Here is a 15,584-nt window from a genome sequence, read left to right as displayed (position 1 = left end):
TTATTCACAATAAACAAATGGAGGCCTTGTGTGCTGCATGCTGTTGACCTCAAGACTAAAAATTAACCTAATGCAATACAGGGTGTGTAAAGTATGGTAAAGGCAATGGGTGGTACCTTTAAAACAATAAAATAGTTAAAATGTAATGAGGAGTATTAAAAAAACACTTACCTCCAGGTAAATCAAGGGGCCTCCCTGCAAAACTTCAATGGGGCCCTTCAGTGTTGCTAGGGCTATAAAATAAGTGTGACCAACATGATCTTTACACCAATACTGGGGGGAGGGAAGATTAATAGTTGGGGCCCCCCATAGCCCTGTGCGCCCCCTGTGGCTGCACGAGCTGCTCCCTATTATTGTTACACCTCCTAATGATTACCAGTGCAGCATTCATATAGCACACATTTATTTGGCTCTAAAATAATAATAATAATTTAAAATAATAATAATTCGTTTGTCGCTATTTAACGTTAAAGCCTTATCGTTATCATTAACATTGTATCGTTATTTATCGTTGTAAAAAGCGGTGATATAAAATATATACCTAACCCTACTCTCACACAGAACCCTCTCTGTACCTATCCCTAACCCCTAATCACCCCCCTGGTGGTGCCTAACCCTAATCACCCCCCTGGTGGTGCCTAACCCTAATCACCCCCCTGGTGGTGCCTAACCCTAATCACCCCCCTGGTGGTGCCTAACCCTAAGATCTCCCTGGTGGTGCCTAACCCTAAATCTCCCCCCTGGTGGTGTCTAACTCCTAGACCCCCCCCCTGGTGGTGCCTAACCCTAAGACCTCCCTAGTTGTGCCTAACCCTAAATCCCCCCTGGTGGTGCCTAACCCTAAGACCTCCCTGGTGGTGCCTAACCCTAAGACCCCCTGGTGGTGCCTAACCCTAAGACCTCCCTGGTGGTGCCTAACCCTAAGACCTCCCTGATGGTGCCTAACCCTAAGACCCCGCTGGTGGTGCCTAACCCTAAGACCTCCCTGGTGGTGCCTAACCCTAAATCTCCCCTGGTGGTGCCTAACCCTAAGACCTCCCTGGTGGTGCCTAACCCTAAGACCTCCCTGGTGGTGCCTAACCCTAAGACCTCCCTGGTGGTGCCTAACCCTAAGACCTCCCTGGTGGTGCCTAACCCTAAGACCCCGCTGGTGGTGCCTAACCCTAAGACCTCCCTGGTGGTGCCTAACCCTAAATCTCCCCTGGTGGTGCCTAACCCTAAGACCTCCCTGGTGGTGCCTAACCCTAAGACCTCCCTGGTGGTGCCTAACCCTAAGACCTCCCTGGTGGTGCCTAACCCTAAGACCCCGCTGGTGGTGCCTAACCCTAAGACCTCCCTGGTGGTGCCTAACCCTAAATCTCCCCTGGTGGTGCCTAACCCTAAGACCTCCCTGGTGGTGCCTAACCCTAAGACCTCCCTGGTGGTGCCTAACCCTAAGACCTCCCTGGTGGTGCCTAACCCTAAGACCTCCCTGGTGGTGCCTAACCCTAAGACCTCCCTGGTGGTGCCTAACCCTAAGACTCCCCTGGTGGTGCCTAACCCTAACCTTGACAGTGATACATTAAATCCATTCACCGTTTTGCAGTTAAATAACGTCTGCTGTTTGGCATATGAACAGCACTATTGATAAATAACGTTACTGTGTGCCGTCTTTCTCCTTTGTCCTGTGCACCATCATTATGCAGTACTTACGATAAATAGTGATAAGCATATCTATTTAATGCGGCGCCATTTTTATGCATAGGCACTGTGTGCCATTATTCACTGATCCGATGGAATATAGCTATACTGAGTGCTCAGGGAAGCTACCGCTGACGTCATGTGTGACCCCCGGCACAGTGCACCGCTAGTGTTCAGGCCAGGGTCAGCGTGGATGGAGCCAGCGGTATGGAGGACTCGGCAGTTATACAGAGTGGTAGTAGAGACATCGCAAACATCACATTTTGCAAACTTCCGCAGATGTTTGCAGACGAGACGACAGACGAATTTTAACACCTACAGGGACTGTTTCTGGCCACAAAAGTGATGGAAAATTGGTTTCAAGGAGTCTAACACCTGGACTGTGGCATGCCGCCGGAGGCCGGATGCATGCCAAAAGTCCCACCAAAAATTACAAAGTTGATGCAAAGTCGGGTTTTAATCCCCAAAGCGCAGAAATCACAGTATCTTCCTACAAATAATGCACTGGTGTGGTACTCTGTGCCTGCAACTTAATGTGGCCACAATAGCAGTAGTGTGAACAGCTGTGGGTGTCAGTGGGCTGTGGAGTGTCACACACGAAATAAAAAACAGGAGACCGATGTACTAGCCCTCAAAAGGGATATTTGGGGTGCTTTCAGCAAGTAGTCAGTTAGGAACAAGAACACAGGCCTAGCTAATGCTTTCCCTACCTACCCTACCTATCTGCAGCAAGTCTGACTCAAAAACAACAAGATCTTTTTGAACAGTTCTTTTTGTAATTTGTACACACATATGTAGCAATCGTGGTAGTAATAGCATGTATGGGGGCTTTGCTATTCACCGCCAGTCGGCATGAAATTATGCGTACATTACTCCTAAATTTGTGCGTAATTACAAATGGTAACAATTAATTACGAAATTAGTTATGCTATTCCTCCAAAATGTTGCATTACGATTACGATGCATAATTGCGTATTTCGATGCGTAATTATGCATGGGAGTAATTTATGCTCATCACTACCTGATGTCTGGCGGCTCTATCCTGCACATATGCTTACACATTCACATTATGGAGCCACCCATCTATTGAAGCACTGGGAGACACGAGTTCTTACAAAGCCCTCTATGGGCAGCAAATGGGGCAGGGGGGTGGAGCAGAGTGATCCCACCCACCGGTGGACCTCTCCATAGGTGAGCAGTACTACTGCACAGGCACAGAACATTCCCGGCCATGGAATCGCAACGGTGTAGTGCGCAGTCCGCACTGGCCCACGTGTCGGTGATTGACAGCGCCGCTTGCGCAGGCGCAGTACAGGCCAACCTGGAGGTCGCTCTGAGGTCATCGCCGGGGACCGGGACGGACTTGCGGCGAACGGCTGCGGGGGGAGCTTGGGGCCGGAGGAAGCCCCCAGTAAGCACCACTTATTTTATCCTTTTTCCCCTTATGACTCCTTTAAGGAGCGTACCATTTTTTCAGTTGGACATTGCACTGAATAATGAAGTTTATGGTGGAAGATATAATATACGATAATTATATATAATAAATATAAAATTATCTTTGTTTAAACATACTATTATATACGTTTGTTTATATAATGAGTATTATTGGAAGTATTATTGGAAGGCATATGAAAATATAACAGGAAGTATGCATTGATTTGAACTTAGTCATACGGACTGTATTGGTAATATGAACTGTTGAGTACTGTTCCACTATTTTTTTACTACAGTATAATCTTGTTATAGATCTCCTCATGACCTTCTTTTGTCCTCTAGAATTACCTACTCCCTTCCACGTATACAAGATTTTGCACGTGCTTCACCTCTCCTCTGGAATGACCTTCCACAACACATCCGTTACTCTCCAACCTTTGATATCTTCAAAATTAATTTTTTTTGGTCCCTCAAAATTAATTTTTCTCGACAAGCATAAGCTGTACCTTAAGGTGCCCATACACTAGCCTGATTTCTCGCCTATAGACAGTAGATTTGATCACTGTGATTGAATCTGCTGTGAAATCGATAACGCAAAAGCCATCCGAAAATTGATTCCGCCGATCTGCCCAGGTGGAAAATTTTACTTGATTGCCGGCGGGTTGGGATCGCTTCATTAGCAGCGTTCGATACCTCAACGACCGATGCAGCAATACATCACCTGTCCAGCCGGTGTGAGTCCCTGCTGTCTCTCATGGGAATATTTTGTTTTAAAGGTACAGGTAAGTATTTTTGGTTAATTAAAAATATTAAAGGACTTTTTCATCGTTCTGTTTTTATGTCACTTAACCCTTTGTGCAAATGGGTAAGAGGTACTATGTACCCCTATACCCCTTTCTCCTGGGAGGGGGTGGGCATCTGGGGGTCCCCTTCTTGTAGTTCTTGAACAGGTGAATCTGGCGAACCACCATAGGCATCAATGGGCAGGCAAATTTTAAAACCTTTAGGGACTGTTTCTGGCCACAAAAGTGATGGAAAAGTTGTTTAAAGGGCCTAACACCTGGACCGTGGCATGCCGGAGGAGGATCCATGGCAAAAGTCCCACCAAAAATTACGTAGTTGATGCAGAGTTGTGTTTTAATTTCTAAAGGGCAGAAATCACATTACATTCCCAAGTTGGTGGAATAAAGTGCTTTAAAACAGGTAGTGTAAGGATTAGGCCCACTGACAGACCAAACACAGCATTTAATGCACTGCAAACAACTGCAAAGACCATTAGTGATAACATCAGGTGAGCTTTGCATTGTTTTTGCTAGTTGACACCCCCAGGACATAAATGTTAGTCCTCTCGGCGGCAATCCTTGTGTAGTGGCCATCATGCTTGTGAGCACGTTCATGGGAGTGCAGGCGATTGCGGTTTTCCAGCCTCTATGGTGGTCAGGCTGAGGTAGTTCAATGACAATTAAGTGACCAAAAAACACTGATTCTGCACTGAGGTCTTATATACAGGGGTCAGTAGTGGATACTAGATGCCAGTAGTGGTGGTGAAGGATTATTGGGTTATGGTCAGTGCACTACTAGGACCAGCAGACCTGTCTACAGCAACTAACGTGTGCACTGGACACAGAAGAGCAACACAATAGCAAGAAAAACAATGTACCAGCCCTAAGGACTTAGCTGTTTAGGACAATTTAGTAGCAGCAAGAATCTGCACTGAGAAGACACAGAACACAGGCCTACCTAACTCTTTTCCTGTCACAGCACACTGTCCCTCATCTGCCTAGCACAGAAGCCAAACACAGACTGCAAAATGGCTTCTGTGCTGGCTTTCTGATAGGTGGGGGGAAGGTCCAGGTTGGAGGGATAGCTCATTGGCTGCCATGTGTCTGCTGACTCTGCAGTGATGAGTCAAAGTTTGGCTCCATTATAATGGGTCAAGCGGGAGCGGGTCAAACACGCCAAGTGTTCACCTGCCGATGCGAACGCAAACACCCCTTGTTCGTTGCAAACTCTATCTCTATTGTAGTTTAGGGCCAATTTAGGGGGAAGCCAAATAACTTATTTGTATGTTTTTGGGGAGGAAACTGGAGTGCCCAGAGGAAACCCACACAGACACGGAGAGAACATACAAACTCCGTGCAGATAGTGCCCTGGCTGGGATATAGAACCAGGAATCCAGCGCGGCAAGGTGAGAGCGCTTACCACTACACCACTGTGTAGTTGAGACATGAATGGCTTTGTGTTGAGTTATTTGGATGGGACAGGCAATTTACATTGTCATACAAGCTGTACACTGACTACATTTCATTGTATCAAAGTATCCTATCTTCAGTGTTTTCCCATGAAAAGATATAATAAAATATTAGCCAAAATGTGAGACGTGTGCTCACCCTGTGGGATGCTGTATATTTATTTATTTAACTAACAGAGCAGGATGCTATTGTAGTGCAATATGGTGGCTCTCAGGGGGATTTTATTACCATCTGACAGTGTAAAGCTCTCATAAAAACAATGTACAGTGTGTTCATGTGACATAACAATTGCCATTCGGCCTGCAATACTCTGACTACATTAGTACCTGGAGAGACGACCTAATGGTTCTCATTTGTATATGCTAAGAGTGTAGCACAGCTCGTATGTAACATGCAAATACACAATAATATACAGAGTGAAGGAACACACAGGAATTACAAGCTAAAAAGCAAACATAATGATGAGTGCGTGAAATAGATGAGCGAGGAAAAATGGGCGCAGGGGTGAAGCAGAAATCTTAATAAGTTTTCAACTGGGTGCGGGGTGGAGCTGAAAACATGTTCAATTGTTAATAACGTTAACAAAACATTAGAAAACCTTACTGATATTTTAATACAGCTTAACCTACCCTCACGCAGAACACATCACTACTGATGCCTAACCCTAAGACTCCCCCCTGGTGGTACCTAACCCCCCTGGTGGTTCTTAACCCTAAGACTCCCCCTGGTGGTGTGCAAATCTAAGACCCCCCTGGTGGTGCCTAAATCTAAGACCCCCCTGGTGGTGCCTAACCCTAAGACCCTCCCTGGTGGTGCGTAACCCTAGGATCCCCCCGGTGGTGCAGAACCCTAAGACCCTCTCTGGTGGTGCCTAAGCCTAAGAGCCCCCTGGTGGTGCCTAACCCTAACCACCCCCCTGGCTGGTGGTGCCTAACCCTAAGACCCTCCCTGGTGGTGCCTAATCCTAAGACCTCCCTGGTGGTGCGGAACCCTAAGACTCCACTGGTGGTGCGTAACTATAAGACCTCCCTGGTGGTGCGTAACACAAAGACCCCCCCTGGTGGTGCCTAAATCTAAGACCCCCCTGGTGGTGCGTAAACCTGAGCCTCCCCTGGTGGTGTGTAACCCTAAGACCCCCCTGGTGATGCATAACCCTAAGACCCCCCCCTGGTGGTGCCTAAACCCTAAGACCCCCCCCAGGTGGTACGTAAACCTAACCCTAATTTGCTAATGCAAATATCATTAATGCGGCACCCAAAGCAGAAATTTGGGCACCCTATAAATATTGTTTTCAACATTAGAACATTAAAGTTTTTGAAATATGTTATTGTTTTGAAACTTGCAATGTTTTAGTTTTTGTCATATTATTTTGTTTGTATGTACAAATTTTATGTTTTCGTAACATCTCCCTTCCCAGCCTTGTCATTTTCAAAATTACCAATATACATTTCAAAGCAATAATTTTCAAAAACGAAATGAATCGTAAATACAAAAGACAAAAAATTTCAAACACAACAACTTTCAAATTTCAAAACGATAAAAATGTAAAAAACTGTAACGTTCAAATTTTCTCAAAACAATATAAATTTTAAAAATTGTAATGTTCTAATTTCCAAGTATCTCCCAGTGCTTCCAAGTCTTGCCCAGGGTCTCCTTACTGAATAGGTGCTGTCTTACTGGACAGGAAGAGCCGAGGTTCAACCACTGGACCCCTGTGTCAGAGGCAGAGCCCTTACCCAGTAAGCTATCAAGAGTACGTTAAGGTCTGGTAACCTTCAGACATCACTTAGGCTTGGTACCCTACAGTCACTAAGACTTGGTACCCTACAGTCACTAAGACTTGGTACCCTACAGTCACTAAGGCTTGGTACCCTACAGTCACTAAGGCTTGGTACCCTACAGACAGTCACTAAAACTTGGTACCCTACAGAAAGTCGCTAAGGCTTGGTACCCTACAGACAGTCGCTAAGGCTTGGTACCCTATAGACAGTCACTAAGGCTTGGTACCCTACAGTCACTAAGGCTTGGTACCCTACAGACAGTCACTAAAACTTGGTACCCTACAGACAGTCACTAAAACTTGGTACCCTACAGACAGTCACTAAGGCTTGGTACCCTACAGTCACTAAGGCTTGGTACCCTACAGACAGTCACTAAAACTTGGTACCCTACAGAAAGTCACTAAGGCTTGGTACCCTACAGACAGTCGCTAAGGCTTGGTACCCTATAGACAGTCACTAAGGCTTGGTACCCTACAGTCACTAAGGCTTGGTACCCTACAGACAGTCACTAAGGCTTGGTACCCTACAGACAGTCACTAAAACTTGGTACCCTACAGACAGTCACTAAGCTCGGTACCCTACAGACAGTCATTAAGGCTTGGTGCCCTACAGACAGTCACTAAGGCTTGGTACTCTACAGACAGCCACTAAGGCTCGGTACCCTACAGACAGTCACTAAGGCTCGGTACCCTACAAACAGTCACTAAAACTTGGTACCCTACAGGCAGTCACTAAGGCTTGGTACCCTACAGGCAGTCACTAAGACTTGGTACCCTACAGACAGTCACTAAGGCTCGGTACCCTACAGACAGTCACTAAGGCTTGGTACCCTACAGACAGTCACTAAGGCTTGGTGCCCTACAGACAGTCACTAAGACTTGGTACCCTACAGACAGTCACTAAAACTTGGTACCCTACAGACAGTCACTAAAGCTTGGTACCCTACAGACAGTCACTAAGCTCGGTACCCTACAGACAGTCATTAAGGCTTGGTGCCCTACAGACAGTCACTAAGGCTTGGTACTCTACAGACAGTCACTAAAACTTGGTACCCTACAGACAGTCACTAAGGCTTGGTACCCTACAGACAGCCACTAAGGATCGGTACCCTACAGGCAGTCACTAAGGCTTGGTACCCTACAGACAGTCACTAAGGCTTGGTACCCTACAGACAGTCACTAAGGCTCGGTACCCTACAGACAGTCACTAAGGCTCGGTACCCTACAGACAGTCGCTAAGGCTTGGTACCCTACAGGCAGTCGCTAAGGCTTGGTACCCTACAGACAGTCACTAAAACTTGGTACCCTACAGACAGTCACTAAGGCTTGGTACCCTACAGACAGCCACTAAGGCTCAGTACCCTACAGGCAGTCACTAAGACTTGGTACCCTGCAGACAGTCACTAAGGCTTGGTACCCTACAGGCAGTCACAAAGGCTTGGTACCCTACAGGCAGTCACTAAGGCTTGGTACCCTACAGACAGTCACTAAGGCTCGGTACCCTACAGGCAGTCACTAATGCTTGGTGCCCTACAAACAGTCACTAAAACTTGGTACCCTACAGACAGTCACTAAGGCTCGGTACCCTACAGGCAGTCATTGAAGCTTGGTGCCCTACAGACAGTCACTAAGGCTCGATACCCTACAGGCAGTCACAAAGGCTTGGTACCCTGCAGACAGTCATTAAGGCTTGGTACCCTACAGGCAGTCACTAAGGCTTGGTGCCCTACAGGCAGTCAGTGCCAGTCACTAAGGCTCGGTACCCTGCAGACAGTCATTAAGGCTTGGTACCCTACAGGCAGTCACTAAGGCTTGGTACCCTGCAGACAGTCATTAAGGCTTGGTACCCTACAGGCAGTCACTAAGGCTTGGTACTCTACAGACAGTCACTAAGGCTCAGTACCCTACAGACAGTCACTAAGGCTCGATTCCCTACAGGCAGTCACTAAGACTTGGTACCCTACAGACAGTCACTAAGGCTTGGTACCCTACAGACAGTCACTAAGGCTTGGTGCCCTACAGACAGTCACTAAGGCTTGGTACCCTACAGACAGTCACTAAGGCTCGGTACCCTACAGGCAGTCACTAAGGCTTGGTGCCCTACAGACAGTCACTAAGGCTCGGTACCCTACAGGCAGTCACTAAGGCTTGGTACCCTACAGACAGTCACTAAGACTTGGTACCCTACAGACAGTCACTAAGGCTCGGTACCCTACAGGCAGTCACTAAGGCTTGGTACCCTACAGACAGTCATTAAGACTTGGTACCCTACAGACAGTCACTAAGGCTCGGTACCCTACAGGCAGTCACTAAGGCTCGGTACCCTATAGGCAGTCACTAAGGCTCTGTACCCTGCAGTCATTAAGACTTGGTACCCTACAGTCACTAAGGCTTGGTACCCTACAGACAGTCATTAAGACTTGGTACCCTGCAGACAGTCACTAAGACTTGGTACCCTGCAGACAGTCACTAAGACTTGGTACCCTACAGACATTCACTAAGACTTGGTACCCTACAGACAGTCATTAAGACTAGGTACCCTACAGACAGTCACTAAGACTTGGTACCCTACAGACAGTCATTAAGACTTGGTACCCTACAGACAGTCACTAAGACTTGGTACCCTACAGACAGTCATTAAGACTTGGTACCCTACAGACTAAAGGTGGGTACACATATCAGATAAAAGTCTTTGGAAAATGAAAGATGACAGACAAATTTTACCTCCTTTCATGTAGTATGAGAGCATATTCTACACAGTCTATTCTATTGAGCTGAACTCCCCATCAGATAAAAATCTTTGCCAGATGCTGTGCAAAAAGATGGTGTACACATGCACAGATCAGATCCTGCAAAAAATCAGTTCCAGTGTTGAAGGTTTACCTGTCACATGCTGGCATGAACCCTGGCTTCCTCTGGCAGGGTTCGGCTGAGGGAGAGGCAAGAGAGGCTCCAGCCTAGGGGTGAAGTGTAACATGGGGCGCACAACCCACTCAGCTATCATTCCCCTATTGTGTTTGAAGCAGAGAGAAATCAGAAAAGGGGATACATGGCAGTGACTACAAGCCAGATAACTAGAGATTAAGGTGTAGGGGTTTGGGGTCCCTGGGGCGCCTCTTAGTCTAATAAGTATCAGTGTGTGACGGATGGGGTGGGAGGGGTGGAGGGGCGCACTTTGGTGGCTCAGCTTTGGGTGCTGGAGGACCTTGACCCGACTCTGTCCTCTGGAGTCTCTGGCATCACTCTGAAGGCCTGTACCATGTGACACTGGCGCATGTAGCGACAGGATTCAAGCCGGAGTGTCAGATGAGCCTTCAACACTGCACACGGGCAAGGGAGACACACATACGCTTTTGTGAAGACCGTCTGGGGGTCTGTTTATTTATTTATTTATTTAAGTATTTATATAGCGCCGACATATTACGCAGCGTTGTGCAGAGTATATTGTCTTGTCAATAACTGCCCCTCAGAGGGGCTCACAGTCTAATCCCTACCACAGTCATATGTCTATGTCTATACAATCCGTGTATGTATTGTAGTCTAGGTCCGATTTAGGGGGAAGCCAATCAACTTATCTGTATGTTTTTTGGTATGTGGGAGGAAACCAGAGTGCCAGGAGGAAACCCACGCAGACACGGGGAGAACATGCAAACTCCTTGCGGATGTTGACCTGTCTGGGATTCGAACCGGGGACCCAGCGTTGCAAGGCAAGAATGCTTACTGCTACGCCCGTGCTGCCCCATGTTAGTTTTTGGTATATCGAACGCTGTTACCATTGCCCTTGCAACCTAGATCGTGCCAGCATTCCCAATTGATCCTTGGTCAGCTGACCATGTTGCTGTATCAATTTTCCGTCGATCCGATAAAATTATTGGATCGAAAGGTCGACCAACCCACAAACTCAAGTGATGTATGGGCCCCCTAACTGTCTCTTTCCTTAGCCGTAACACTCAATCAAGGCTGGTTCTCTCAGGAAACAAGGTGAAACCGTTGCATCAGGCGGCAGAGATTACAGGGGCAGAATGTTTGTACTGTTTACACTTACAGCATGCAGTCAGAGTAGGAGGAGAAGCGAAAGGAGAGCGAGGTAAAGAGGTCATCATTGGGGAAAAGCAGCTTGTTGTGCTGTGTGAGGAGTCTGACAGTGGGTGAGGAGGGGGAGGCAGGAGAGCAGCAGTGTTTTATTTGACTTTCACAGCAGAAGAGAGGAGATCACACTGTTGTCCTGACTGAGGAGGAATGGAGTGGCTGAGGGTGAGCAGTTAGTTTGTCACATACTCACAGCCAGCCAGCGTGCTATTGTGTTGAGCTGCAGCATGTAATGTGAGAACATTAAATGAAGCAGAGTAAATAGTCAGGTGCTGTGCGATCATTCCAAATCGGGAAGGGGGGGGGGGGGGATCCTCACAAGTTTGCCTCAGGCAACAAAAAGTCTACACCTGACCCTGCACTCAATCACTCTTTCTGAGACCAGATCCAGCCTCCTGTGCTCTGCAGATGTTGTCACACAACCTCTGGCATTGCTTACCTATGAGATGCCCCACCGGAGTACTAAAAGGGTCCTTGACGTTCTTGGTGAAAGCCATGCCACAGTCCTTCCACTCATTAAACTTTCACCAGTTAAGATCCACAGTGAGGCGTGTTGATTCAGTGAGGTCAGCCCTGTGTTTGCAGTTTCCAGGAGTCATGAGCTGTGTGAGCGGAGAAAGGTTACCTGGCTGGGAACTGTGGGGCGGGGAAGGATCTGGGTGGAACACAAAGCCAGGAAACAGCTCTAGGTAATTCTCTCGGTGGACTGTGACTGTCACGTGTGCTGATAATAACAGGGAGGATCTGGAGTCCTCTAATACAGGAGGGAAGCTGGGAAGAAGAAGACTAGATCTGCTCTCTCCTATGTTTATACTGTTCCTGCACACAGAGTCACTGTGTCACCCTGGTAATGCAGCAGTGATGCTGAGATACACACAGTCCAGATTCTCAGCATTCCATTCCAGCTGCTATACCAACACTAGCATAACAGTCTAATAGATACATTCAGCTTAGGTACCAGCAGAGCCGGATTATCCACAAGACAGTTTAGGCAGCTGTCTAGGGCCTGATGTGCACCTAGGGGCCTGGCTGGCCCCTTTACTGGTCCAGGGCTATATTTATCAAAGCATTACAGACAGTTTTTTCTTCTTAAACTGTTCTAACCAGCAGGGAGACTGTTCTGCATGAAAATAAGAAACTTCTCAAATCCTACTTAATAGTTGCAGTTCAGCGTGAATTTCTTGAGCTGCACTACAGTTAAGAAAACTGCAAATCCATCCCTAAACTGCTGCAGATTAATAAGTGCTTAATAGCACTTCTACAGATAGTGCAGACTAGACTAAGCATGATTTGTGAAGGGCTCCTCCCCCCTGATGAATTCCTCCTCAGAGCCTGCTGGTATCAATACAGCAGATGTATTGGTTACCTCGGCAACAGCAATTTCCTTTACACACTGCATTGTCTGAGAGACCCTCCTAACTCCTCCTATTTTACAACAGTTTTAGAAGGAAACTGCACTGCATTTAGTTATTTCTTAAGATGTCTGAGACAGTTCTGCAATGATTTCTAAAAACCTACCAATATTTTGTCTCAAAAATGGGTGGGGCTTTACACCAGAATGTGGGTGTGGTCATGGGTGCAGCCAAATTCATATGAACTTAAAGGGAACCTGAGATGGCCTTTTAACGTCTAAATATACATATCTGGGGCTTCCTCCAGCCTCCACCGGCCTGATCTCTCCCATGCCACCCTCTTCTCCCTCTCCGTTCGCCCACAATTGGCCCTGGAAAGTCCTCTGGTCTGGGGCCAGCTGCGCATGCACAGCCCGGCTCCCACCACTTTCACATCACCTGGAGCATTCTGCACCTGCACAGTACTACTGCGCAGGTGCAGAATGCACCCGGTGGCAAGAGCGAGACAGGGGAGCGCGCCTGGCTGGACTGCGCATTCACCAACTGGCCCCGACTGACAGATTTTCCAGGGCTAGTAGCTAACGGAGAGGGAGAAGAATCAGGCCAGAGAAGGCTGGAGGAAGCCCCAGGTATGTATATTTTATTTAGGAAGCCCCATCTCTGGTACACTTTAAAGGATACTGGAGTCGAACTGGTATGTTTAAATGGATGCTAATGGGATGTCTTTATCAGTAGTGAGGCTTCCTGCCAACCTTTAACCTGGAGGTACTTGGCTGCGCATGCACAGTATGTCTGATCCATCCCTCTTGTACGGCGATTTGGATGGGAGCACGCACCAGGAATGCAGGAGCTAGGGGATTTGTAGGACAAACAGCTATGCTGGCTTAGGCCCAGTACACACCGAGCGGATTCGCCGGCCGCCTGTAAATCGGCTTGGCTATTGTATTTCAATGGGCTGGTGCACCCTGGCGGTTTGAGGTTTGTAGCAAACCGCAAACTCGCCTCCTGCTGCACGTTTGCGGTTTGCTAAAAACCTCAAACCGCCGGTGTGCACCAGCCCATTGAAATACAATAGCCAAGGGGATTTACAGGCGGATGCGGCCGGCGGATCGCATCCAAATCCGCTCGTCTCCGTCCTCCCTGGCAGTAATTAACCTATTTTGGTTCCTGGACGTAGAAACTACGTCCAGGAACCATGCACGCTACCGTGCGCTCCCGCGGCCGATTGCGCGCGTACATGCGTGCTCCCGGCCCGCGGTTCATTAGCCAGGCAATCAGTGAATCGGGCTATGGTGCCCGATCACTGATTCCTCTCCCCCGCTGAAAAAGCGACAGCTTCTCTCGGAAGCTGTGCTTTTTCTGGCTCTTGCCTGCGTCACTCTAAGCGTGTGTTACGCTTAGAGTGACGTCATGTAAACAAACTCATGGCCGCCGTCTTGTGGCCAAAAAGTAAAACTACAACTAAAAGTAAAAAAAATTAAAAACAACACACAATTACATTATAAAACTATGGTTTACATCCCACCCTCCCAAAACTACCCAAATAAAATGTTTAAAGGGGAACTGAAGAGAGAGTTATATGGAGGCTGCCATGTTTATTTCCTTTTAAGCAATACCAGTTGCCTGGCAGCCCTGCTGATCCTCTGCCTCTGGTACTATTAGCCATAGCCCCTGAACAAGCATGCAGCAGATCAGGTGTTTCAGACTTTAAAGTCAGATCTGACAAGAATAGCTGCATGCTTGTTTCTGGTGTTATTCAGATACTACTGCAGAGAAATAGACCAGCAGGGCTGCCAGGCAACTGGTATTGATTAAAAGGAAATAAACATGGCAGCCTCCGTATACCTCTTACTACAGTTCCCCTTTAATATAAAAAAACAAAAACATTACAATAAAAAAAACAAAAAACATGTAAATATTTACCTAAGGGTCTAAACTTTTTAAATATCAATGTAAAGATGAAATATTTCTATATTTTTTTTATTTTAAACTTGTAAATAGTGATAGATGCAAAACGGAAAAAATGCACCTTTATTTCGAAATAAAATATTGTCGCCATACATTGTGATAGGGACATAATTTTAACGGTGTAATAACCGGGACATATGGGCAAATGCAATACGTGAGTTTTAATTATGGAGGCATGTATTATTTTAAAACTATAATGGCTGAAAACTGAGAAATAATGATTTTTTCCGTTTTTTTTCTTATTCTTCCTGTTAAAATGCATTTACAGTAAAGTGGCTCTTAGCAAAATGTACCCCCCAAAGAAAGCCTAATTGGTGGCGGAAAAAACAAGATATAGATCAGTGCATTGTGATAAGTAGTGATAAAGTTATAGGCTAATGAATGGGAGGTGAACATTGCTCAAGTGAAAACGACGGAACGCGAATGGGTTAAAGGACACCTGAAGTGAGACAGATATGGATACTGCCATATTTATTGGGTTCTGAACAATTCAAATAGGCCCTGTACAAGCATGGAGATCAGATGTTTGACTGAAGTCTGACTAGATTAGCTGCATGCTTGTTTTACATGGGTGATTCAGACACTACTGCAGCCAAAGGGATCAGCAGGGCTGCCAGGCAACTGGTATTCTGTAAAGGGAAATACATATGGCAACCTCCATTTCCTCTTACTTCAGGTTTAAAGGGCAACTGAAGTGAGAGGTATATGCCATATTTATATTTCCTTATAAGCAATGCCCATTGCCTGGCTGTCTTGCTGATCCTCTGCCTCTATTCCTTTTAGCCACAGCCCCTGAACAAGCATGCAGCAGATCAGGTGTTTCTGATATTATTGCCAAATCTGACAAGATTAGCTGCATGTTTGTTTCTGGGGTTATTCAGACACTACTGCAACCAAATAGATAAGCAGGGCTGCCAGGCAACTGGTATTAAGAGGAAATAAATATGGCAGCCTCCATAATCTTCTCACTACCGTTGTCCTTTAATTGTGACACTGAAGCCAAGAAAGAATAAAGTCAGATATTCACCT

At 46.7% G+C, this 15,584-nt stretch overlaps 1 protein-coding gene across 1 annotated transcript in view; it reads right to left on the bottom strand.

The window, feature by feature from the left end:
* Nucleotides 1-12,000, bottom strand: part of TOM1L1 (target of myb1 like 1 membrane trafficking protein) — a 136,165-nt gene extending 124,165 nt beyond the window's left edge. The window contains exon 1 of the mRNA XM_068262551.1: nucleotides 11,675-12,000. Within this exon, the coding sequence (XP_068118652.1) occupies nucleotides 11,675-11,732 (58 nt within the window). The 5' untranslated portion in view covers nucleotides 11,733-12,000. The remainder of the gene's footprint in view (nucleotides 1-11,674) is intronic.
* Between the last annotated feature and the right edge of the window lie 3,584 nt (nucleotides 12,001-15,584).

Source organism: Hyperolius riggenbachi, chromosome 12 (assembly GCF_040937935.1).
Source record: "Hyperolius riggenbachi isolate aHypRig1 chromosome 12, aHypRig1.pri, whole genome shotgun sequence".
In the NCBI taxonomy this organism is placed as follows: domain Eukaryota; kingdom Metazoa; phylum Chordata; class Amphibia; order Anura; family Hyperoliidae; genus Hyperolius; species Hyperolius riggenbachi.
Note: the sequence above shows the minus strand (reverse complement) of the source record. Positions and strands in the feature narration are given on the sequence as shown.